The 27771-nt window shown below is 43.8% G+C and overlaps 1 protein-coding gene across 2 annotated transcripts in view; it reads right to left on the minus strand.

The window, feature by feature from the left end:
* Positions 1-15278: 15278 nt before the first annotated feature.
* Positions 15279-27771, minus strand: part of HMGB3 (high mobility group box 3) — a 28859-nt gene continuing 16366 nt past the window's right edge. For both annotated transcript variants that reach the window (XM_060756504.2, XM_060756502.2), the window contains exons 4-5: positions 23366-23540; positions 15279-16597 (exon numbers count right to left, since the gene is read on the minus strand). In XM_060756504.2, coding sequence (XP_060612487.1) covers positions 16445-16597; positions 23366-23540 — 328 coding nt within the window. In that variant the 3' untranslated portion in view covers positions 15279-16444. The remainder of the gene's footprint in view (positions 16598-23365; positions 23541-27771) is intronic.

A 27771-nucleotide genomic window follows, 5' to 3' on the forward strand; every position in this document is an offset into this window, starting at 1 on the left:
GCCGGCCTGATGGTAGTCCGGCGGCTGCAACAGTGGCGGCCCGGCGGCGTCCGGCCTCCACAGTGGGCGGCGGCGACCCCCCTCCGGATGGCGACCCAGCGATGATGGCGGCCGCGGCTCAGCGGGAGCGGAGGCCCGGCCGCGCCCAGCAGAGAGCCAACGGGGGCCCGACGGAGACGGCGGCAACGGCGACAGCGGCGGCCCAGCGATGGAAGGAGAGACAGCCCCTGAAGAGCTCGTGGAGGCCGCAGAGGCTGCAGGTTGGTCGGCAGGTTGGTCGGCTGTGGTGTAATGGCGACCGCTTCTCCTTCTTCCCCTGCTTCAGCCTTTCCTCCGCCTTTCCTCCGCCTTCCTGGCTCTTTCCCCAGCTCTGTGACCCTCTATGGGGAGCCTAAAGCTCGGGGGTCTCCCATCCCTCCGTTTGTAGATGATTTAGTGAGGGGATGGCACCAGATTCCTTCTGATTTCAAAATAAGGTAGAGCAGCTCAGCGTTTCCAGCTGCTTGCCACCATACCGGAACCGGAAGTATATGTTTCCTCATCAGCTTCCCTCTGCGGTCAGTGTTTCCCTTGATGTCTGGCAGGAACACTTTCCCTCTGGGTGGATCTTCATCTTTACTCTCGTGGCTTCTTCTCGGTGGTCTTGCAGCTCTTCTGATGTCTGAGGTGGAGTCTCCCTTGGCCTGGAGAGCCCAGTTGAGGTGGTTCAGTTCATCTTGGAGGAGGTGGGCTTCGCAGATTATTTTTGCACGGTCTGCCAAGGCTTTAATGGTGCTTCTTTTTTGACTTGGGTGATGGTTGGAGTTTTGATGTAGATATGAAAATGAACAAAATCTGGCTACCAGTATTAAAAAACTCTAAAATTATAACAGCTAAACAACAGAGAGGAAAAAACCAGGCACAGATTAACACCTCCCAGCAACAGATTTTCCCAGGCTCAGGCAGACCTTCAAATGCTAATGAAGATGATCAGCTGAAACATTCACACCTAACTGCAGCGGGGAAGAGCTCCTTGCCCCACCCCAGCCATTCCACAGGTATATAAACCCATTGTCCTAATTCCAACAGACCTCCCTACCTCTGAGGATGCTTGCCATAGATGCAGGCGAAACGTCAGGAGAGAATGCCTCTAGAACATGGCTCTATAGCCCGAAAAAACCCACAAGAACCTAGTGATTCCAGCCATGAAAGCCTTCAACAATAATAACATTATGTTCATCCCGGCCCTCAAACACTCTCTGCTTCATTCTGAAGAATGCTGCACTTGCAGAGCTCAGGCGGTGTTGTATTTCAGTGTCAATGTTGACTTTTGTGCAGAGGTGGCTGTCAAGGGAGTGAGACGTGGACTGTCTACAGACGTCACATGCAACTCCTGGGATGATTCCATTAGCATTGCCTCTGAAAAATCCTGCAAATTTCTTAGAAAGACAAGTGGACAAATGTCAGTGTGCTGGAAGAAGCAAAGACCACCAGCATTGAAGCGATGGTCCTCGGCCATCAACTCTACTGGGCTGGCCACGTTGTCCGGATGCCCGACCACCGTCTCCCAAAGCAGTTGCTCTACTCTGAACTCAAGAACGGAAAACGGAATGTTGGAGGGCAGGAAAAGAGATTGAAAGATGGGGTCAAAGCCAACCTTAACAACTCTGGCATAGACACTGAGAACTGGGAAGCCCTGGCCCTTGACCGCTCCAGCTGGAGGTCAGCTGTGACCAGCAGTGCTGTAGAATTTGAAGAAGCATGACTGGAGGGTGGAAGAGAGAAACATCCCAAAAGAAAGACGCATCAAGCCAACCCCGACCGGGACCGCCTTCCACCTGGAAACCGATGTCCTCACGGCGGGAGAAGATGCAGGTCATGAATAAGGCTCCACAGTCACCTATGGACCCACCGCCAGGACAACGATTTTGGAAGACAATCCTACTTGGACAATGAGGGATCGCCTAAGTATGTAATACAATGTACAGAAGCCATTATTTTTCAGCCTAGCTGCTTTGCAGGGCTGTTGTGATGAGAAAGGACTCAGCCACGTAGAAAGCTCCTCCAGTCGTAATGAAATAACATAGAGATTATTCTCTCCAACTTCCTTTTCTAGCAGGGCTTCATTCCCCAAGACTTCCTTGTTGCAACATATATTAAAGTTGCTAAGCCGTTGTCTTCTTCATACATCTCATTTGGATAAAGAACTGGAGAAATCCCAAGGAAGGAATCCGGCCTTTTTCTACACTGCCACCTAAAATGCTGCGAGCGTGGCATCCTTCAGAATGAAGCAGAGTTTGAAGACCAGGACATCCGTAGGGAGACCAAGGTGCTTGTCTATAAAGCTATTGTCCTCCCAACCCTGCTATACGCCTGCAAGACGTGGAAGGTCTACAGATGTCACATGCAACTCCTAGAAGGAGAAGGAGAAGAGGAAGGAGGAGGAGAGGGAGAAGGTCAGGAGGAGGAGGAGGAGAAGAGGAAGGAGGAGAAGGAGGGGAGAGGAGAAGAAGAGGAAGAAGGTCTGGAGAAGGTGGAGAGGAGCAGGGGAAGGAGAAGAGGAAAAAGGTCTGGAGAAGGTGGAGAAGGAGGAGAGGAAGGAGGAGAAGAGGAAGAAGGTCTGGAGAAGAAAGAGAAGGAGGAGAGGAAGGAGGAGAAGGAGGAGAGGAGAAGAGGAAGAAGGTCAGGAGAAGGAGGAGGATGGAGTAGGAAGTGGTGGTGGAGAAAAAACAGGAGAAGAGGAGGTGGAGGAGGGGGGAGGGGGAGGAGAAGAGGAAGAAGGGCAGGAGAAGGAGGAGAAGGGGAAGAGGAAGGAGGAGAAGATGGAGAAGGTCGGGAGGAGGAGGAGAGGAAGAAGGAGGAGGAGGGGAGGGGAGAAGAAGAGGAAGAAGATCTGGAGAAGGAGGAGAGGAACAGGGGAAGGAGAAGAGGAAAAAGGTCTGGAGAAGGTGGAGAAGGAGGAGAGGAAGGAGGAGAAGAGGAAGAAGGTCTGGAGAAGAAAGAGAAGGAGAAGAGGAAGGAGGAGGAGGAGGAGGAGGAGAAGAAGAAGGTCAGTAGAAGGAGGAGGAGGAGGGAGGAGGAAGTGGTGGAGGAGAAAAGACAGGAGAAGAGGAGGAGGAGGGGAGGAGGAGGAGAAGAGAAAGAAGGTCAGGAGAAGGAGGAGGAGGAGGGAGGAGGAAGTGGTGGTGGAGAAAGGACAGGAGAAGAGGAGGAGGAGAAGGAGGAGAAGGAGGAGGAGAGGAGTGCGGCATCGTTCAGAATGAAGCAGAGAGTGTTTGAGGACCGGGACCTCCGTAGGGAGACCAAGGGGCTTGTTTATAAAGCTATTGTCCTGCCATCCCTGCTATACACCTACAGAACATCAACATTGACACTGAAATTCAACACCGCCTGAGCTCTGCGAGTGCAGCATCCTTCGGAACGAAGCAGAGAGTGTTTGAGGACAACTCCCAAACGTCAATGTCCATTACCCCCAAGCTCCATCTGTGTTCCTAGTTGGGCATATGGAATATTCGTGCCAAGTTTGGTCCAGATCCATCATTGTTTGAGTCCACAGTGCTCTCTGGATGTAGGTGTACTACAACTCCCAAACTCAACGTCAATGCCCACCAAACCCTTCTAGTGTTTTCTGTTGGTCATGGGAGTCCTGTTTGCCACGTTTGGACTTGGAAAGCCAAATTCTTATAAAACCAGCCTATATTTCTCAAAGTTTTTGCAAGTCTTTCAGTTTTGCATGGCTGTGAAAATCAATGAATGCCTCTTTAATGCCGGGGGCACCAAAACGTCCCGTGATTCCCACCCCGGTTCTAAATCCTTCCTTTTGTCCGGGGCATAAATAGTTGCCAGAATCAGTCAGATCACCTTGTTGACCTAACAAGCTCGAAAACTTCTGCAAAGTTTTCATAGACAACTTCCTTTCTCTGTGTGTGTGTGTGTGTTCCATTTCGGTTGGGAGGCGCAGTTTATGTAATTGAGCTTCTGTTCTGGATGGAACTGGCTCCGCACAAAGCCACCGAGCCCCGAATGTCATGTCACGTCCCAGGAATTCATAAGAATACATTTCGGGCTGAATAAATGCGCTGAAACAAATTGCACTCGTGGTGGCAAACCTAATCCATGTGCTGGGTGGCTTTCTTTTTCCAGCCCTTTGTCTCCAGTTCCAGGGCTTTGAAGGAAGTCAGCTATCAGTTCTTGTGAAACCGACGACAGGCCAAAGTTTGCCTGAAACAAAAGGAAATGATTAACAGGGGAAGGTTGTGTGCGCAAAAATAAAACACTGGGTTCGCCACCAAACACTGGCTCTGAAAGGCAGCAGATCACAGGGGCTGTCTTCATAGACCTGTCAGCAGCCTATGAGACTGTGAACCACCTGAGAAAAATGTATAGTATCACAAAGGACGACCACCTCACCCGCCTCATAGGAAATCTGCTACAGAACAGGAGCTTTTTTGTTGAGTTCCAGGGCCAGAGAAGCAGGTGGCGGAAACAGAAGAACGGCCTGCCTCAGGGGAGCGTGCTTGCTCCATCCATGGTCAACATCTACACAAATGACCAGCCACTGCCAGAAGGGACAGAGAGCTCCATCTATGCTGATGATCGTGCCATCACCACTCAAGGAAATCAGCTACAGAACAGGAACTTCTTTGTTGAGTTCCAGGGCCAGAGAAGCAGATGGCGGAAACAGAAGAACGGCCTGCCTCAGGGGAGCGTGCTTGCTCCATCCATGTTCAACATCGACACAAATGACCAGCCACTGCCAGAAGGGACAGAGAGCTCTATCTATGCTGATGATCATGCCATCACCGCTCAAGAAAATCAGCTACAGAACAGGAACTTCTTTGTTGAGTTCCAGGGCCAGAGAAGCAGATGGCGGAAACAGAAGAGCGGCCTGCCTTAGGGGAGCGTGCTTGCCCCATCCATGTTCAACATCTACACAAAAGACCAGCCACTGCCAGAAGGGACAGAGAGCTTCATCTATGCTGATGATCGTGCCATCACCGCTCAAGGAAATCAGCTACAGAACAGGAGCTTTTTGGTTGAGTTCCAGGGCCAGAGAAGCAGATGGCGGAAACAGAAGAACGGCCTGCCTCAGGGGAGCGTGCTTGCCCCATCCATGTTCAACATCTACACAAATGACCAGCCACTGCCAGAAGCGACAGAGAGTTTCATCTATGCTTATGATCGTGCCATCACCACTCAAGCAGGGAGTTTTGAGATGGTAGAACAGAAGCTCTCCGAAGCTCTAGGTGCTCTTACTGCCTATTCCAGGGAAAGCTAGCTGATCCCTAATGTATCTAAAACACAGACATGTGCCTTTCACCCAGAGGCGGCCCTAGGTAATTTTCAATGGTAAGCAAACAGTATTTTGGCGCCCCCCCCCCCAACCAATCATTGATATATATTTTCTGTTTGTCGTGGGAGTTCTGTGTGCCATATTTGGTTCAATTCCATCATTGGTGGAGTTCAGAATGCTCTTTGATTGCAGGTGAACTATACATCCCAGTAACTACACTTGCCACACTTGCTCCCTTGCCTGGCCCGCTTTGGGTCCGGAGGCGTGCCTGAAGACCCCGGTGTGTGCACCAAAAGTCACCTCTTCTCCTGACTTTCTCCTCAGCCATTGGGACCGAGAGAGAGAGAGAGAGAGAGGGAGAGAGAGGTGGAGATGCCCACCTTTCCTGAAGGTAGGCGCAAAAACAAAGGAGGGAGCGGAGGTGGGAGATACCTCCAGCCGGAGGGGCTCTCTCTCTCTCTCTCTCTCTTGGTCCCAATGGCTGAAGAGAAAGTCAGGAGAAGAGGCAACTTTTGGTGCGCACGCTGGGGTCTTCAGACACGCCTCCGGACCCGAAGTGGGCCAGGCGTGGCGGCTCCGCCCCTTGGCCCACCTGCAGATTGGGGAGAGGAGAGGAAGCAGGTGGAGCGCCGGAGGATTGGGAAAGGGAGCCGGTCATGGGGAAGGGATCGAATGCGGAGAACGATTGAGCGCCGGCTCTGCTCGTGCACCCGGTGGCCGGGTGGAGCAGGAACGAGAGGGGCGAGGCGAGGCTCAAGGGCCCGGCCTCTTTGGGAAGAGGATCGCCCGGCAGCGAGGCAAGAAAGCCGAGGCTCCCCCCGGACTGCGAGGGCTGTTGTGAGCAGAGGGGGAGCTCCTCCTCAAGTGGCGGTCGGGGGGCATTTATAGAGGCGCCTCTGCGCCCCTGGCAAAAAAAAGTGTTCTGCGACCACTTACTTCGCATAATGGATGAGCCGCCCTTGCTTTCACCTCAAGAACAGACAAGCATCCCGAGCTCTGAGGATGACCTCGGAAGGAATCCCACGGGAGCATTGCAGCGCAGCCAAATACCTGGGAGTCACTCTGGACCATGCTCTGACCTACAAGAAGCACTGCCTGAACATCAAGCAAATAGTGAGCACTAGAAACAATATCATATGAAAGCTGACTGGCATAACCTGAGGATCACAACCAGACACAGTGAAGACATCCACCCTTGCAATTTGCTACTCTGCTGCTGAGTACGCATGCCCAATGTGGAACACATCTTTACCACACTAAAACAGTGGATGTGGCTCTTAATGAGAAATGCCGCATTATCACAGGGTGTCTGCGCCCTACACCACGGGAGAAATTACACTGCTTAGCCGGTATTGCACCACCTGACATCTGCCGGGAAGTAGCAGCCAATAGTGAAAAAACCAAGGCAGAGACATCTCCAGCTCATCCCCTGTTTGGGTATCAGCCAGCACGTTAACGACTTAAATCTAGACATAGTTTTCTAAGATCTACAGAGACACTCGCTGGAACACCTCAGCAAGCAAGAGTCCAAAAGTGGCAGGCTCAAACCCAGAACCTGATACCAAATGAGAGACTCCCCCCTGGGCACACAGAAGACGGGGAGACTTGGAAGGTGTTGAACAGACTGCGCTCTGGCACCACGAGATGCAGAGCCAACCTCAAAAAATGGGACCACAAAGTGGAATTCATGACGTGCGAGTAGGGAGAGGAGCCAACCACTGACCACCTACTGCGATGCAACCTGAGCCCTGCCACATGATGCACAAGGGAGGACCTTCTTGCAGCAACACCAGAGGCAATCCAAGTAGCCAGATACTGCTCAAAGGACATTTAATAAACTACCAAGTTTGCAAAATTTGTGTTTTTTTATCTGTTTGTTTGTTTTGTTCTGTTAGAAATGTAATACAATGTTCTGGTTGCGGATGACACGATAAATAAGTCACCAAACAGAGGCAATGCAATACAACGACACTTTTGCATGTTTTCGTTCGAGAGACCATAACCCTCTCTTAACCTCTCCTTCTCCAAAGTCTCTCAACTTCCAACGGCTGGGAAATGCCTCCCCCCAAATGAGAAGCGATGGCTCCTCTTATCCCTACATCTGGAAAAGTTTACGAGGAGCAACTTGCCTTTGGTTGCCTTCGCCTGCCATGCTTTGAGTTTGCATTCTGGGTGGAAAGAGCCCAGCGCAGAACAATGACTCACCCAAGGCGCTGTGAGGAATGCGCCATTGTCTCTCTTCCCGGGTTTCTGCTTCAGGAGGTGAATGATCCGATCCCATCTAATTCTGGCTGACGGAAGGGCCAGGGAATCCTGCAGATGCACAGCAGGCAACCTCGGCCGTGAATAGAGAGCCCGGGAACACAGATGCGCTTGGCATTCGTACGGCAGAGCGCATTGAAGGCACCAGGTTCAACCTCCAGTGAAAGGTCAGCAGGGAAACCTCTCTGGGATTGAGATCCACCAAAGGTCAATGGAAGGATGACTGGACGGACAGGCCGCTCTGGTGTTGCACTCCAGCCTTGGGACACCTTTTCACCCAGCACTGCACACAGCCCAGGAGTGGCTCATTACAACGGTTTGTGTACAAAAGCATTTCCCCAAAAGCAGTAGAAAAAGTGCTATGAAATAGCAGTAGTCCATATATACCAGTAGTTCCCAACCTTTTTTGGACCAGGGACCACTTTGACCAGGGACTACTTGACCAAGAACAACTCTCCAACATTTATTGCTGACAGGGGATGATAGGGAAAAGGCAGAACTACTTAATGCCTTCTTTGCCTCAGTCTTCTCACAAAAAGAAGGTCATCTTCAACCTCAGCATGATGGAGTGGATGAGGGATAGCACATCGGAATAGCCAGGTCTTCAAGTTCCTCCTAAACACTGCCAACGTGGGTGCTAGTCTAATGTCTTTGGGGAGGGAATTCCAAAGTCGGGGGGCAACCACAGAGAAGGCCCTGTCCCTCGTCCCCACCAAACGCACCTGTGACGCAGGTGGGATCGCGAGCAGGGCCTCTCCGGATGAACGAAGGGAGCACGTGGGTTCGTAAACGGAGATGCGGTCATGCAGGTAGGATGGTCCCAAACTGTTCAGGGCTTTGTAGGTGAGCACCTGCACCTTGAATTGGGTTCGGTAGGTAAACGGCAGCCAATGGAGCTCCTTAAACAGGAGGGTTGACCTCTCTCTGTAAGGAGCGCCAGTTAACATCCTGGCCGCCGCCCGTTGGACCAGTTGGAATTTCCAAGCCGTTTTCAAGGGCAGCCCCACGTAGAGCGCATTACAGTAATCCAATCTAGAGGTGACCAAGGCATGGACCACCCTGGCCAAATCAACCTTTGCAAGGTACGGTCACAGCTGGCACACGAGTCTCAGTTGTGCAAAAGCCCTCCCAGACACCGCCAACGCTTGAGCCTCAAGCGTAAGTGATGAATCCAGGAGAACTCCCAAACTGCGGACGTGACTTCAGGGGGAATGTAACCCCGTCCAGCACAGGTTGCCACCCTATACCCCGGTCAGGTTTACGATTGACCAGGAGGACCTCTGTCTTGTCGGGATTGATCTTCAGCTTGTTCTTCCTTATCCAGATAGACACAGCGGTCAAGCACTCGTCTACCACCTGAGGGGCTTCCTTGGAATTAGGTGGAAAAGAGTAGTAGAGTTGTGTGTCATCTGCGTAGAGATGGCACCCAACTCCAAAACTCCGGATGACCTCTCCCAGCGGTTTCATGTAGATGTTAAAAAGCATGGGAGACAGAATGGGGCCTTGCGGGACCCCACAGGTCAAAGGCCAGGGGTCCGAGCAGGCGTCTCCCAGCTTCACCATCTGGGATCGACCCTCCAGGAAGGACCGGAGCCACGACAAAACCGTGCCCCCAAGACCCATCCCAGAGAGATGACCCAGAAGGATACCATGATCGAGTTTTTGTGGTGAGTTTGACAATGCACGGGATTCTCCGTCCTCCTTCGCTTGTTCATCTGACATTCTTTGAGAGAGAAGCGCATCGGTGGGAAAAGAGGAAAGGGTTGTGCCTTGAGGAAAGATGCTTGCATGTATTATGAAGCTGGGAGATGTGTATTTTTTTCCTTCCACTGGAGATGCTAGAGAGATCTCCCGGCACACACCAACAGCCACACCTTATTAATCTGCATCTGCAGCTTTCTAAACCTGAAGCGGCTGAAGGGAAAAAGGAAAGGGCCTGAGGCTGACCGGTTGTTAGGAATGGTGGGAGTTGAAGTCCAAAACACCTGGAAGTCCCATGTTTGCCTGTACCTGCTCTAACTAGTGAACCAAGTTCTGAAACTGGGGAGAGAGGCAAGGACCTGAGATATTTTTTGAAAAATCCCAACATCTGAAACAACTCTGGTCCCATTTACATTAAGGAATGCTCCATTTGCACAAAGAACTGCGTGTTCAATACAGGATCCCATATAGAGCAGGGGAGGCGGAATATATTGCCGCCAAGAGGATTTCAGATTATTATTATTATTGTATTGTCGAAGGCTTTCATGGCTGGAATCACTAGGTTCTTGTGGGTTTTTTCGGGCTATAGGGCCATGTTCTAGAGGCATTTCTCCTGACGTTTCACCTGCATCTATGGCAAGCATCCTCAGAGGTAGAGGTCTGTTGGAATTAGGACAATGGGTTTATATATATCTGTGGAATGGCTGGGGTGGGGCAAGGAGCTCTTCCCTGCTGCAGTTAGGTGTGAATGTTCAGCTGATCACCTTCATTAGCATTTGAAGGCCTGCCTGAGCCTGGGAAAATCTCTTGCTGGGAGGTGTTAATCTGTGCCTGGTTTTTTCCTCTCTGTTGTTTAGCTGTTATAATTTTAGAGTTTTTTAATACTGGGAGCCAGATTCTGTTCATTTTCATGGTCTCTTCCTTTCTGTTGAAATTGTCCACATGCTTGTGGAGTTCAATGGCTTCTCTGTGTAGTCTGACATGGTAGTTGTTGGTGTGGTCCAGCATTTCTGTGTTCTCAAATAATATGCTGTGTCCAGGCTGGTTCATCAGGTGCTCTGCTATGGCTAAATAACAGCTAAACAACAGAGAGGAAAAAACCAGGCACAGATTAACACCTCCCAGCAACAGATTTTCCCAGGCTCAGGCAGGCCTTCAAATGCTAATGAAGGTGATCAGCTAAACATTCACACCTAACTGCAGCAGGGAAGAGATCCTTGCCCCACCCCAGCCATTCCACAGATATATAAACCCATTTTTCCTACTTCCAACAGACCTCACAACCTCTGAGGATGCTTGCCATAGATGCAGGCGAAACGTCAGGAGAGAATGCCTCTAGAACATGGCATTATTATTATTATTATTATTATTATTATTATTATTATTATTTTATTTGTACTCCGCTAGCATCTCCCGAAGGACTCGATGCGGCTTACAAAGGCCAAGGCCTCAACACACAACACAACAATACAACACCTAAGGCAAATTACAAACAATTAAAGCAGTATTAAAACAACAAAACAACAAGCAATAAACAATACATCAAAACACGATAAAACTGGGCCTGGCCAGAGTAAGGGTACAGGATTAAAAGTGCTGATGTGACAGGTGGTATATAAGGCTTATAGGGTAAGTGCAGTGTGCAGTGTGCGGCAATCTCAATTCTAATAAAGTGCGTCTGGGACTCGGTATTGGGGGTTTCCTATTCAGGAAAGGCACATCGGAACAGCCAGGTCTGCAAGTTCTTTCTGAAGACTGCCAATGTAGGGGCCTGTCTGAGATCTTTGGGGAGGGCGTTCCAGAGTCAGGGGGCCACCACGGAAAAGGCTCTGTCTCGTGTCCCCACCAAACGCGCTTGCGATGCAGGCGGGATCACAAGCAGCGCCTCTCCAGATGAACGTAGTGAGCGCGTGGGTTCGTAGACGGAGATGCGGTCACGCAGGTAGGCTGGTCCCAAACCGTTCAGGGCTTTGTAGGTAAGCACCTGCACCTTATTTATTTATTTATTTATTTATTTATTTATTTATTTATTTGGGGTTCTTTTACCCCACCCTTCTCACCCCGAAGGGGACTCAGGGCGGCTTACAAAAGCAAAGGCACAATTTGATGCCTGCGTCATAAAGACAATCAAACACAGAATTACATCAATACACAGTTAACTACAAATATACATTATAACCATAAAATCAATAAAATCAAATAAAACCAAATACAAATCCAATTTCTCCTCTTACATGGTCAGCGTTCGCTACTCATAGAACTAGTTTTACGTTCCACTTCATCAATCCTGCTGGTCTTACGCGCCTGGTTGTCTGATTTAGTTGCCGGAGTGCCCAAAGGCCCGGTCCCATAACCAAGTCTTCACCCTTCTCCTAAAGGCGAGGAGGGATGATGATGCCCTGATTTCCTTAAATTGGGCTCGGAATATAAACGGCATCCAGTGGAGCTCCTTGAACAGGAGGGTTGACCTCTACCTGTAAGGAGCCCCAGTTAACATCCTGGCCGCTGCTCGTTGGACCAGCTGGAATTTCCGAGCCGTTTTCAAGGGCAGTCCCACGTAAAGTGCAATACAGTAATCCAACCTAGAGGTGACCAAAGCATGGACCACCCCAGCCAGATCAGCCTTTACGAGGTACAGTCGCAGTTGGCGCACGAGTCTCAATTGTGCAAAAGCCCTCCCGGCCACCGCCGACGCCTGAGCCTCAAGCGTAAGCGATGGATCCAAGAGGACTCCCAAACTGCGGACCTGTGACTTCAGGGGGAGTGTGACCCTGTCCAGCACAGGTTGCCACCCTATACCCCAGTCAGGTTTACGATCTCTTTAGTCCAGAACCCAACAACTATGCCTATTACAGCTTTGGCATTCCAGAAATTTTTCACTAATAAAATTACCGTGCTTCGGCAGGAACTCCCTCCCACAGCCGACACTTTGAATGAGTTGGAGACCTTGTGGCCGCTTAGTGGGCCTATCTTCGATCAATTTACACCGCTTGACACGGAACATGTCGCCAGAATTCTGGCTACTGCAAAAACCAACCACCTGTTCTCTTGATCCGTGCCCCTCTTGGCTGATCAAGAGCTGCTTGGAAGGTCTACTCGACCCGTTGTGCAGTATAATCAATGGCTCTCTTTTTAGGTTGTCTTCCCGGACAACCTAAAAGAGGCAAGGGTTCGTCCCTTGTTAAATAAGCCTAGTTTGGATCCAGAGGTGGCCCTAAGTAATTTTCAACGGTAAGCAAACAGTATTTTGCCCCCCCCCCCCCCCCACCACCACCACCACCAATCACTGATATATATTTTCTGTTCGTCGTGGGAGTTCTGTGTGCCATATTTGGTTCAGTTCCATCATTGGTGGAGTTCAGAATGCTCTTTGATTGTAGGTGAACTATACAACCCAGTAACTACAACTCGCCTATATCAAGGTCTATTTTCCCCCAAGAGCGCCTCAAGAGCGCCCTGGGCAAAATGAACTCTACCGCGAATGCTTACTTTGCATAATGGTTGAGCCGCCGCTGCTTGGATCCTCTGACCCTTGCCAATTACCGTCCTGTTTCTAATCTGCCATTCTTAGGTAAGGTGATAGAGCAGGCTGTATCGCGACAATCACAACAATTCCTGGATGACACAGCTGGCCTCGACCTTTTCCAGTCAGGTTTTCGCCTTGGCCATGGGACGGAGACAGTCCTGCTTGCCATTACGGATGAACTCCATCGCCAGTCTGACAACGGTGGATCTGCGCTACTGGTACTTCTCGACCTTACCGCAGCGTTTGACACCGTCGACTACGATCTAATGATTCACCGTCTTGCCATGTCCGGAGTTCGTGGTCAGGCCCTCAATTGGTTCAACTCATTTCTCCGGAAGCGGAGTCAACGCGTGGAGTACATGGATCAAGTCTCCGATAGATCCCCCCTCCTATGTGGGGTCCCCCAAGGTGCCATTCTCTCTCCTCTCCTCTTCAACATCTACGTTAGACCCCTTGCTAGTTTGGCTCGGAGTTTTGGCCTAGACTGCGACCAATATGCAGACGATACCCAACTCCTTCTGCGTTTGGAGACTGGAGCAACGTCAATTCCAGACAATTTCACCCGATGTCTGGAAGCTCTGTCCAACTGGCTACGTGCTAGCAGACTGAAGGTGAACCCGGCGAAGACTGAGATTCTCTGACCCATCCTCTACCCACCTTCGATGGTGCCGCCCTATCTCCATCGACCACTGTGAAGGGCTTAGGAGTCGTCCTGGATTCGCAGCTGAGAATGGAAGCTCAGGTGGCTGCTGCCAGCAAACAGGCCTTTCTCCATATACGACAAGCGAGGCAACGGGCACCCTCCCTCTCTGACGAGGCTCTGGCAACGGTCATCCATGCCACGGTCACGTCTAGGCTGGACTATTGCAACGCCCTGTATGTGGGCCTTCCGAGGTCTATGACCTGAAAGCTCCGTATTGTTCAGAATGCGGCAACCAGATTACTCACAAGAACGCCAATGAAATGCCATAGAACACCAGTGTTGCGGCATTTGCATTGGCTTCCAACTGATTACCATGGTCTATATAAGATGCTAGTTCTGACCTTTCAAACTCTTTACAGCCAGGGTCCATCGTACCTTAGGGACCGCCTCTCCTTCTCCCATCATCGGAGGTCGCAACGACCAGCCCAGCGTGACTTACTCCATATTCCCGCGTCCTAGAGAAGTGCCCTTGGAAAGGACCAGGCGCAGGTGGGCTTTCTCTATTTCTGCCCCTGCCTTATTGTGGAACTCCTTGCCGTCCTACATGAGAGCCATGCGTGACTTAGGACCTTTTACTCTCGCACTTAAGACACCTGGCTTTTCACTAGAGCATTCAATCTCTGTTTATTTTTAATTTCTGTATGTATGTATTTTATCTTTTATAATTTAGCTGTAAATCGCCTAGAACATTCTCGGATGGAGGGCGATTAATAAGTAATTAAATATGATGATGATGATCTCGTCATCTCTCATGCATGTTATATGGCCCAATGCACCGGGACTGTGGCGCAGCTGGCTGGGAGTCAGCTGCATTAAGTTCACTACTGAACTTAACGAGTTCGAAGCCAACCCGGGTCGGAGTGAGCTCCTGACCAAAATTGTGTAGCTTGTTGTCGACCTTTGCAGCCCGAAAGACAGTTGCACCTGTCAAGTTGGAAAATTAGGTGCCACTTTGTGGGGAGGCTAATTTAACTAATTTATGAGGCCATAAAAATCTCCAGCAAGCATGCAAAGAATGAGGAAGTACTTCATCAGCATCACAAACAGACGGTGAAGCAACAGCTCCCCTGGTGGCCAGAAGCTGGAATGTTAAATAGCCTCTGAGTGTCTATGGTATTGAATGTTTGCCATTATATGTACATTGTAATTTGCCCCGAGTTTCCTGCGGGGTGAGAAGGGAGGAATATAAATATTAGGGCTGGGCGGTTTCATTTCGTTAATTCGTAATTCGTTAATTTTTTTAATTACAAAACGATAACGAACCATTCTGGAGCAATTTTTTTAAAAAACGAATTTTTAAACACGTTTTGTAAAATGCTTCGTATTTTGTTATTTTATTCGTTTCGTTATTGCTCTGAGGTCGTTTCGTTATTATTTCCGCATGTCTGGGCCAGTTTTATGGTTTAATTAGTGAAAAAAAATTATAATATCACACCAACAGTCAACAACAGAGGGAGAGGGAAGCTTCAGAAGTTTTTGGAGGTTTTTTAGCGTATTTCGCGGTCGCGTCCACCATTAACGAATCGATTCGTTATTGTTTCGGAAATCGATTCGTTAATGTTTTGTAATTTTTTTCACATTTATGAAATTTCGTAAATATCGAACTTTTTAAAAGGAAAATTTTGTAATTATTTTAAATAACGAAACGCAAAAACCCCCAAAAAACGAATCGATTTTAGAAACAAATTTTTCTGTTGTTACCCAGGCCTAATAAATATGTATTTGCAGCGACCAGGTTGGGTGGATTGGACAGCAAGCGTTACTTTTTATGCTAACCTCGTTGAAAGCAGGAAATTTCGAATATTGCCAAGAAGTTTTAAAAATGTAATACTGTTTATTTTTGCTTCAAAAACATTTCAGCATTCTAAACATACAAAAAACCAACATAACATTTTTTGCAAATTTTCGTTTTCTCTTTTTTTTTTTTAAGTACAGAGTTGTTTTTGAACTTTCAGGTTTTGTTTTTTTTTTATTATTATTTTTCTGCGCCGCTCGGAGCTGACCATGAAGAGACCTACGGCTTTCCGTTTAAAAACTACCCCCACTTAACGGGAAAAAAAATAATCAAAATAAAAGGGAAATAAAGAAGGAAAAAAGAAGATTCCATACAATTTTTCTCATGCCAGCTGAACTTCCCCCTCCCCTTCCACAACTAAGAATGGCCGCAGAATGCTAATTTCACTATATACAGAAAGACAACTTTAAGCTAAATGGACGCCCACTGTAGTGTAAATAGATCTACTTTCGCGGTGCGGTCCCCGAGAAGGCCGTGCCCTCGGCGGGAGGAGCCACGCGGCGCTCCGCTCGTCTCCGGCTGCGCGCCTTCCCGCCGCCGTGGAGTCGGTCTCCGCTCGGGGCACGCACCGCGAGAATCTGTCTAGTTTTTACAAACTATAGATATGTACAGTTTATAACCCAGGATTTTCTAGCCAATAACCATATAGTTAAACACCACCTTACAAATTAAAAAATAAGATGCTTGAAACATTTTTAAATGCTTTGTTACACCAACAGGAAAGTGCACAGAGTCGAGGAGAACACTAGATCGAGCGTCTGGTTTCCACTTCTTTCGCTTTTTTTTTCTTTCTTTCTCTCGTTTTAAAAATGTTTGGAAATATGTACAACTTTGTTACAGTTTCGAGGAGCCTCAAAAGACACCCGCCCGTGGCCACTTAACGTCAAACCAGTTTGCCAATGGTTTCTTCTTATTTTACTTTATTTTTTTCCTTTCCCATCCGTTTCCAGTACACGCTTTTCTATTATTATTATTATTATTATTATATTTTATTGTTTCGTGTTTCAAAACCAGCGACGAGTGTTGTGATCGGGATCCGAATTGTTATCATCCTTAAATCATTAATAAACCTAATAAAAAGGGCAAATAAGACGCCGTCTCAAACGAGAGGCGCAAGGTTACTTTTCCGAATGTGTTTCCCCCTACTCTATGGTATTCACATGGAGACAAGTATGGTACAGTTTCTCATTCGTCGTCCTCCTCCTCCTCGTCCTCCTCCTCGTCGTCTTCCTCGTCGTCCTCCTCTTCCTCCACCTTTTTCCGGGTCGCGGCCGCCGCTTTGGCCGCCGCGCTCTTGGCGCCATCAAACTTGCCTTTAGACTTGTAATCTGCAACATCCTGCAAACGGCAAGAGGAAGGGATTCATTGGTTTGTGCCACAAATATAGTAAAGCAGGGGTTCTCAAAGTTTTTAAACCGGGGGCCAGTTCACTGTCCCTCGTAATGCTTTCATGATGGCAAAGGGTATTTCGGCTTCTGGCTGACAAGGAGAAATTGTCAGTTCAACGTGGCTCTTTCCATGAAAGCTTCTATGGATTAATCTCGGCTTTAAGCAGCACGCTTTGGGCTTCCTGAATCTTGGTTTTTTGGGTCTTGTGTTTCACTGTTTTACCATGGACTCTGGTTTGATCATTGCTTAAAGCAGGGGTCTTCAAACTTTTTAAACCGGGGGCCAGTTCACTGTCTCTCAGACCGTTGGAGGGCCGGACTATCGTTTAAAAAAAATCAATAAAGATTTTCCTCTGCACATTGCAGAGATTATTATTATTATTATTAAACTTTATTTGTACCCCGCTAGCATCTCCCAAGGGATTCGATGCGGCTTACAACAGGCCGGAGCCCAACACAATACAACAATACAAAATATAGCAAATAAAACAGTTAAAGCAGAAAAAACAACAGCAATAACAATACAACAGGACATTATTAAAAACTGAGCCGGCTGAAGTGGGGTACAGAGTTAAAAGTGCTGAAAAAAGTGTCGGGGGGATATGAGATTAAGTATAAGTGCGGTGTGCGTTGAGGGTGATCATACTATAGGGAAGATGTATGCCAAGCTCCTGAAAACTAAGCTAGAATCATGGGTCAACCAAAACAACATAATTGGCCCAGAACAAGCAGGATTCTCTAAGGGGAAATCAACATTAGACAGACTCACATCTTGGCCCACCTAGCCAACAAATACTCAAAAAAATTGCCCTAATAAGCTAAACGTGGCCTTTTTGGACCTGAAGGGGGCATTTGACTCTGTGAATAGACCCAAGACTCCTCTTCTTGATTAAGAAATTGCACAACCAAAACCTCTGCCAGGTGAAAGACCACAGGGGATGCCTGTCAAACCCGATCCTGGTTCAAAAGGGAGTCAAACAAGGGTGCGTACTAGCCCCACTCCTCTTCAACATCTTTTTGCACGATCTCCCTACAGCCCTGGCTCAAATTGACGGGCATAGCCCCAAGATTGGCCCAAAGCATGTCCCCCTTTTGCTATTTGCGGATGATGCAGCCCTATTATCCCTCTCTCATGTGGGCTTAAAGACTCTACTAAAGTGCTTCTGGGCTTTGGTAGTGGGGTTCCTAATCTGAGAAGGCACGTTGGAATAGCCAGGTTTTCAGGTTTTTTCTAAAAACCGCCAAGGTGGGGGCCTGTCAGATCTTTCGGGAGGGCGTTCCAGAGGCGGGGGGCCACCACAGAGAAGGCCCTGTCCCGCGTCCCCACCAAACGCGCCTGCGACGCGGGCGGGATCATGAGCAGGGCCTCTCCTGATGACCGGAGCGAGCGTGTGGGTTCGTAGACTGTGATGCGGTCCCGAAGGTAGGATGGTCCCAAACCGTTCAGGGCTTTGTAGGTAAGCACCTGAACCTTAAATTGGGCTCGGAAAATAAACGGCAGCCAGTGGAGCTCCTTAAACAGAGGGGTTGACCTCTCTCTGTAAGGGGCCCCTGTTAGCATCCTGGCTGCTGCCCGTTGGACCAGTTGGAATTTCCGAGCCGTTTTCAAGGGCAGCCCCACGTAGAGCACATTGCAGTAGTCCAGTCTAGAGGTGACTAAGGCATGGACCACCCCGGCCAGATCAGCCTTCGCGAGGTACGGGCGCAGCTGGCGCACAACTCTCAGTTGTGCAAAAGCCCCCCCGGCCACCGCCGACGCCTGAGCCTCAAGCGTGAGCGATGAATCCAGGAGGACTCCCAAGCTGCGGACCTGTGGCTTCAGGGGGAGTGTAACCCCGTCCAGCACAGATCTTATTTTGCTGTGTGGAAGGGTTCTTTCTAGCCCTCTTTGGGCAGTAATTCCAGGAGCAGAGAACCTTTTGAACCTGATGGTGAACCTAAATCCCATCATCCTCATCAGAGTCACTCTGAGACCCATCTGAGTCACAACACAATCAGTCTGTGTCTGTGGTTCCAGCTGAGTCACAACATGGGGAAGGATAAAGGATAATTCGCATCCGCCATGCAGTCTGTTGTGGCTCAGTTTGAGTCTGAGTCTGACACTGAACCCTGTGAGTCTTGTGAGCCTTGTGAAAAGGATGATGGGATTCAGACTTCTGGGCCTGTTCCTGTGCCTCTCTCAGACAGTGCAGCAGAGGAGACAACAAGTCAGTTCTCAAGGGAAAGGAATGCCAGTGAGTTAGATCATGGCCAGGTGGAGTTGTCATCTCCTGCTCAGCCTTCCCACGGTGATTTGGACCAAAGAGAGCATTGAAGATAGTGAATTAATGAGCAGGCAAGAACGATTAGATTGGAGGGTCAGGAGGAGTTCTCGGTTAGCTAGCAAGAAAGAGGCCAAGTCGGCTAAAGGTCATCGTAATGCTTTCATGATGGCAAAGGGTATTTAGGCTGACAAGGAGAAATTGTCAGTTCAACGTGGCTCTTTCCATGAAAGCTTCTATGGATTAATCTCGGCTTTAAGCAGCACGCTTTGGGCTTCCTGAATCTTGGTTTTTTGGGTCTTGTGTTTCACTGTTTTACCTTGGACTCTTGTTTGATAGTTGCTTAAAGTAGGGGTCCTCAAACTTTTTAAACTGGGGGCCAGTTCACTGTCCCTCAGACTGTTGGAGAGCCGGACTATAATTTTTTTAAAAAAGAAAATCAATAAAAAAATTCCTATGCACATTGCACATATCTTATTTTGCTGTGTGGAAGGGTTCTTTCTAGGCAGTAATTCCAGGAGCAGAGAATGGGAAATCGTCCTATTTCTAGTCCGAACAAAATCTGGCTACCAGTATTTTAAAAACTCTAAAATTACAACGGTAAATAAAGAACAACACTCAAACACAGGGGAACTCCAGACAAGAAACAATCAGGGCCAGCTAATCACCTCTCAACAAAGGATTCTCCCTAAAAACTGTAATTAAGGTGGCCAATTGAAACATTCATCCCTATCTCCGACAGACAAGAGTTCTTTCTCCCACCCTGGATCTTCCACAATTTTCCTAGTGAAAGGTTTTCCTCTGACATGAAGTCCAGTCGTGTCTGACTCTGGGGTGTGGTGCTCATCTGCATTTCTAAGTCGAAGAGCCGGCGTTGTCCGTAGCCACCTCCAAGGTCATGTGGCCGGCATGACTGCATGGAGCGCCAGGGCAGCCTCCCTTGGCTGGCTCACACTGCCCATCGGGCACGATGGGCAGCGTGAGCCTGCCGAGGAGCAGCACCGCGCGGCCTACTCTTGCGTAAAGCACCTTGCGAGGTGCTTTACGCAAGAGTAGACCACGCAGGGCAGCCGCCCTTGGCTGGCTCATGCTGCCCATCGAGCCTGACGGATAGCGTAAGCCATCAAAGGGAGGGGCAATGTGTGGGGGGGGGGGGGGCGGTCCTCCTATGCAGGCTGGATAAGTCCCCTTGGCGGGCCGGAAGTGGCCCGCGGGCCGTAGTTTGAGGACCCCTGTAGTAAAGCATTGCAAGAATGTAGTAAGGGCCCCTAGGGGTGCAGAAGATTAAACCGCTGAGCCGCTGAACTTGCTGACCAAAAGGTTGGCAGTTCGAATCCAGCGAGTAGTGATTGATATAGTAATATTCATTTTACTATATTACAATTATAATATTACTATTTTTTTTTTCATGCCAGGAGCGACTTGAGAAACTGCAAGTCACTTCTGGTGTGAGAATAGTATTAGAATTATTATTCCGCTTTCAGCCCCAGCTTCTGCCAACCTAGCAGTTTGAGAACATGCAGATGTGAGTAGACAATAGGTACCGTTCCAGCAGAAAGGTAACGGCACTCCATGCAGTCATGCTGGCCACATGACCTCTATGGACAACGTCGGCTCTTCGGCTTAGAAATGGAGATGAGCACCACACCCGAGTCAGACATGACTGGACTTAATGTCAGGGGACGACCTCTACCTACCTTATTTAATATATTATTATTATGACTACGACTATTATACAATTGTTTTAGTATTATTAATAATATTATTATTACGAATATAATATTAGTATTATATTAATATTCCGACTACTACTATTATACTATTATTTTAGTATTATTATTATTAATAATAATATAATATTAGTATATTATTATGATGACTAGTACTATTATACCATCGTTTTAATATTATTATTATTATTATTATTAGTATTATTACTATTACTGCATTACTATTATTGGTATTAGTATATTATATTTATATTACATGTTTTGTGTGTATATATATTTGTGTATATGTGTATATACACAAATATATATACTTGAGAAACTGCAAGTCACTTCTGGTGTGAGAATAATAATATTGCTATTACTATTACATTATTATTATTATACTATTGTTTTAGTATTATTACTAATATTATTACTATTATTGGTATTAGCATATTGTATTTATATTACATGTTTATTATTCATGTTATTATATTATTATTGTAAATATATTATATTATTATTACTTTATTATTAGTACATTATACTTATATTAGGGGTGCAGTAGATTAAACCGCTGATCTGCTGACCAAAAGGTTGGCACTTTGAATCTAAGGAGCGGTGTGAATAATATAGCAATATTCATTTTACTATATTGTAATTATTATATTACTATTTTTTTGTGTCAGGAGGGACTTGAGAAACTTTAAGTCACTTCTGGTGTGAAAATAATAATATTGCTATTACTATTATATTATTATTATTATTATTATTATTATTACTACTACTATTATACTATTGTTTTGTTATTATTATTAGTATTATTACTATTATTATTGCATTACTATTCTATTAGTATATTATATTTATATGAAATGTTTATTATTCATGTTATTATTATTATATTATTGTAACTACATAATATTATTATTACTTTATTATTAGTATATTATACTTATATTAGGGCCGCCTGGGGTACAGAAGATTAAACCGCTGAGCTGCTGAACTTGCTGACCAAAAGGTTGGCAGTTCAAATCTAGGGAGCAGGGTGAGTAATATAGTAATATTCATTTTACTATATTATTATTATTATATTGCTATTTTTTCGTGTCAGGATTGACTTGAGAAACTGCAAGTCCATTATGGTGTGAGAATAATAATATTGCTATTATTACTACTACTACTATACTATTGTTTTAGTATTATTATTAATATTATTATTACGACTATTATTGCATTACTATTATTGGTATTAGTATATTATATTTATATTACATGTTTTGTGTGTATATATATTTGTGCATGTGTGTATTACATATTACATATTTATTTATATAGATTACTACTACTACTATTATACCATTGTATTAGTATTATTATTACTATTACTGCATTACTATTATTGCTATTAGTATACTATATTTATATTACATCATGATTGTTATTCATTATATTTTTATTATAACTATATTATATTATTATCACTTTATTATTGGTATATTATATTTATATTAGGGCCCCCTGGTGGCACAGCGGGTTAAACCGCTGCTGAACTTGCTGACCAAAAGTTTGCCGGTTCGAATCCAAGGAGCGGGGTGAGCTCCCACTGTTAGCCCCAGCTTCTGCTGACCTAGCAGTTAGAAAATATGCAAACGTGGGGGGCTTTGATTGTGCTTTTTCTGCATGGCAGAATGGGGTCGGACTAGATGGCCTTTAGAGGTCCCTTCCAACATTATTATTATTATTGAGGTTGGATAGCCATCTGCCAGGGGGTTGGGCTAGATGGCCTTTAGAGGTCCCTTCCAACTCATTATTATTATTATTATTATTATTATTATTATTATTATTGTTGTTGTTGTTGTTGAGGTTGGATGACCATCTGTCAGGGGTGCTTTGATTGTGTTTTTCCTGCATGGCAGAATGGGGTTGGACTAGATGGCCTTTAGAGGTCCCTTCCAACTCTATGATTGTTGTTGCTGTTGTTGAGGTTGGATGGTCATCTGTCAGGAGGTTGGAATGGGGCTGGACTAGATTGGACTTTAGAGATCCCTTTCAACTCTATTATTACCATTATTATTATTATTATTATTACTATTATTATGGTTGGATGGCCAACTGTCAGGGGTTGGACTAGATGGACTTTAGAGGTCCCTTCCACCTCTATTACTACTACTTCTACTACTACTATTATTATTATTATTGAGGTTGGATGGCCATCTCTCAGGGGGTTGGACTAGATGGACTTTAGAGGTCCCTTCCACCTCTATTACTACTACTTCTACTACTACTATTACTATTATTGAGGTTGGATGGCCATCTCTCAGGGGGTTGGACTAGATTGGACTTTAGAGGTCCCTTCCACCTTATTACTACTACTTCTACTACTACTATTATTATTATTGAGGTTGGATGGCCATCTATCACGGGGTTGGATTAGATTGGACTAGATGGCCTTTAGAGGTACCTTCCAACTCTACTATTACTATTATTATTATTACTATTACTACTATTATTATTGAGGTTGGATGGCCATCTGTCAGGGGGTTGGACTAGATGGCCTTTAGAGGTCCCTTCCAACTCTTCATGATTCTAGTATAATATGCCGTAGCTTGCCGTAGCTTTCCATGAGTCCATTCAAGAGACTTCTCCTACCACGAATGTGTGGGCTTTGCCCCCTTGGCTAAGCAACCGTTCCAGGGACGTCTTGTGGATGGGAGGGCGCTCCCGCCTGGTCCGAGGAGGCCTTACCTTCTCGTACTTCTCCTTCAGCTTCCCGGCCTTGTTGTTGTAGGGCTGCTTCTCCCCGTCGCTGAGGTTGTTCCACATCTCTCCCAGCTTCTTGGCCACGTCGCCAATGGAGATCCCGGGGTTGGTGGACTTGATCTTGGGGCGGAACTCGGAGCAGAAGAGGAAGAAGCCCGATCTGCGGAAGGGGAGGAGGAGAAGGATAAGGGAGAACCAACACTCGGTTACGGTTTGACACAACCTGAGATCCAACCAAATTCCAGGTCCTTGCAGTTATTTGGATCTAGAGATGGTCAAAAGCACGTGTGTGGGACCCAAAAGACTAAACTTGCTAACCGAAAGGTTGCAGGTACGAATCCAGGGAGTGGGGTGAGCTCCCGCTGTTAGCCCCAGCTCCTGCCAACCTAGCACGCCAATGTGAGTAGATCAACAGGTACCGCTCCGGCGGGAAGGTAACGGCGCTCCATGCAGTCCTGCCAGTGGCCATATGACCTTGGAGGTGTCCACGGAAAACCCCGGCTCTTATATTTATATTCTCTCACATTATAATTATTATATTACTATTATACTACTACTATTATTATTATTACTACTACTATACTATTGCATTATTATTATTACTATTAGAACTATTATTATTACTTTATTATTAATATATTGTATTTATATTACATTATTATTATTCATTTTATTGTATTATTATTACTATTAGAACTACTATATATTATTATTACTTTATTATTAGTATATTGTATTTATATTACATGATTATTATTCATTTTATGGTATTATTAGATCTACATTATATTATTATTACTTTATTATTAGTATATTGTATTTATATTACATGATCATTCATTTTATTGTATTATTATTAGATCTACATTATATTATTACTTTATTATGAGTATATTGTATTTATATTACATGATTATTATTCATTTTATTGTATTATTATTATTATTATTATAACTACTAAATTATATTATTATTACTTTATTATTAGTATATTGTATTTATATTACAAGATTATTATTCATTTTATTGTATTATTAGATCTACATTATATTATTATTACTTTATTAGTAGTATATTGTATTTATATTACATGATTATTATTCATTTATTGTATTATCATTATTAAAACTATTACATTATATTATTATTACTTTATTAGTAGTATATTATATTACATGATTACTATTCATTTTATTGTATTATTATTGTTAGAACTATTAAATTATATTATTCTTACTTTATTATTAGTATATTTATATTACAAGATTATTATTCATTTTATTGTATTATTACTTTTAGAACTATTATTATATTATTATTACTTTATTATGAGTATATTGTATTTAGATTACATGATTATTATTCATTTTATTGTATTATTATTACTATTAGAACTATTATATTATATTATTATTACTTTATTATTAGTATATTGTATTTATATTACATGATTACTATTCATTTTATTGTATTATTATTGTTAGAACTACTATATTATTATTACTTTATTATTAGTATATTATATTTATATTACATGATTATTATTCATTTTATTGTATTATTATTATTATTATTGTTAGAACTATTAGTATATTATTATTACTTTATTATTAGTATATTGTATTTATATTACATTATTATTATTCATTTTATGGTATTATTAGATCTACATTATATTATTATTACTTTATTATTAGTATATTATATTTATATTACATGATTATTATTCATTTTATTGTATTATTATTACTATTAGAACTATTATTATTATATTATTATTACTTTATTATTAGTATATTGCATTTATATTAAATGATTATTATTCATTTTATTGTATTATTATTGTTAGAACTACTATATTATATTATTACTTTATTATTAGTATATTGTATTTATATTACATGATTATTATTCATTTTATTGTATTATTACTATTAGAACTATTATTATTACTTTATTATTAATATATTGTATTTATATTACATGATTATAATTCATTTTATTGTATTATTATTACTTTATTATTAGTATATTGTATTTATATTACATGATTATTCATTTTATTGTATTATTATTATTAGAACTACATTATATTATTACTTTATTATTAGTATATTATATTTATCTTACATGATTATTATTCATTTTATTGTATTATTATTATTATTAGAACTATTAGTATATTATTATTACTTTATTATTAGTATATTGTATTTATATTACATGATTATTATTCATTGTATTGTATTATTATTATTATTACAACGACTATATTATATTATTATTACTTTATTATTAGTATATTAGGGCCCCCTGGTGGAGTAGTGGGGTAAACTGCTGAGCTGCTGAACTTGCTGACCGAAAAGACCCATCCTATTGTGTATCTAATAATAGTAATAATAATAATAATAATAATAATAATACAACATCACATAGTCCTAGACACTTGGGAAGCGTCTGACGTGTGATCCAATACAACAGCCAGCAGAGTGACCTTTTTTGCTGTGGACCCATCTTGTTGTTTATCTAATAATAATAATAATAATAATAATAATAATAATAATAATAATAATAATACAACATCACATAGTCCTAGATACTTGGGAAGCGTCTGACGTGTGATCCAATACAACAGCCAGCAGAGTGACCTTTTTTGCTGTGGACCCATCTTGTTGTTTATCTAATAATAGTAATAATAATAATAATAATAATAATAATAATACAACATCACATAGTCCTAGACACTTGGGAAGCGTCTGACGTGTGATCCAATACAACAGCCAGCAGAGTGACCTTTTTTGCTGTGGACCCATCTTGTTGTTTATCTAATAATAGTAATAATAATAATAATAATAATAATAATAATAATAATAATACAACATCACATAGTCCTAGATACTTGGGAAGCGTCTGACGTGTGATCCAATACAACAGCCAGCAGAGTGACCTTTTTTGCTGTGGACCCATCTTGTTGTTTATCTAATAATAATAATAATAATAATAATAATAATAATAATACAACATCACATAGTCCTAGATACTTGGGAAGCGTCTGACGTGTGATCCAATACAACAGCCAGCAGAGTGACCTTTTTTGCTGTGGACCCATCTTGTTGTTTATCTAATAATAGTAATAATAATAATAATAATAATAATAATACAACATCACATAGTCCTAGACACTTGGGAAGCGTCTGACGTGTGATCCAATACAACAGCCAGCAGAGTGACCTTTTTTGCTGTGGACCCATCTTGTTGTTTATCTAATAATAGTAATAATAATAATAATAATAATAATAATAATAATACAACATCACATAGTCCTAGATACTTGGGAAGCGTCTGACGTGTGATCCAATACAACAGCCAGCAGAGTGACCTTGTTTGCTGTGGACCCATCTTGTTGTTTATCTAATAATAGTAATAATAATAATAATAATAATAATAATACAACATCACATAGTCCTAGACACTTGGGAAGCGTCTGACGTGTGATCCAATACAACAGCCAGCAGAGTGACCTTTTTTGCTGTGGACCCATCTTGTTGTTTATCTAATAATAGTAATAATAATAATAATAATAATAATAATAATACAACATCACATAGTCCTAGACACTTGGGAAGCGTCTGACGTGTGATCCAATACAACAGCCAGCAGAGTGACCTTTTTTGCTGTGGACCCATCTTGTTGTTTATCTAATAATAGTAATAATAATAATAATAATAATAATAATAATACAACATCACATAGTCCTAGACACTTGGGAAGCGTCTGACGTGTGATCCAATACAACAGCCAGCAGAGTGACCTTTTTTGCTGTGGACCCATCTTGTTGTTTATCTAATAATAGTAATAATAATAATAATAATAATAATAATAATAATAATAATACAACATCACATAGTCCTAGACACTTGGGAAGCGTCTGACGTGTGATCCAATACAACAGCCAGCAGAGTGACCTTTTTTGCTGTGGACCCATCTTGTTGTTTATCTAATAATAGTAATAATAATAATAATAATAATAATAATAATAATAATAATACAACATCACATAGTCCTAGATACTTGGGAAGCGTCTGACGTGTGATCCAATACAACAGCCAGCAGAGTGACCTTTTTTGCTGTGGACCCATCTTGTTGTTTATCTAATAATAATAATAATAATAATAATAATAATAATAATACAACATCACATAGTCCTAGATACTTGGGAAGCGTCTGACGTGTGATCCAATACAACAGCCAGCAGAGTGACCTTTTTTGCTGTGGACCCATCTTGTTGTTTATCTAATAATAGTAATAATAATAATAATAATAATAATAATAATACAACATCACATAGTCCTAGACACTTGGGAAGCGTCTGACGTGTGATCCAATACAAC

This window comes from Anolis sagrei, chromosome 10 (assembly GCF_037176765.1).
Source record: "Anolis sagrei isolate rAnoSag1 chromosome 10, rAnoSag1.mat, whole genome shotgun sequence".
In the NCBI taxonomy this organism is placed as follows: Eukaryota; Metazoa; Chordata; class Lepidosauria; order Squamata; family Dactyloidae; genus Anolis; species Anolis sagrei.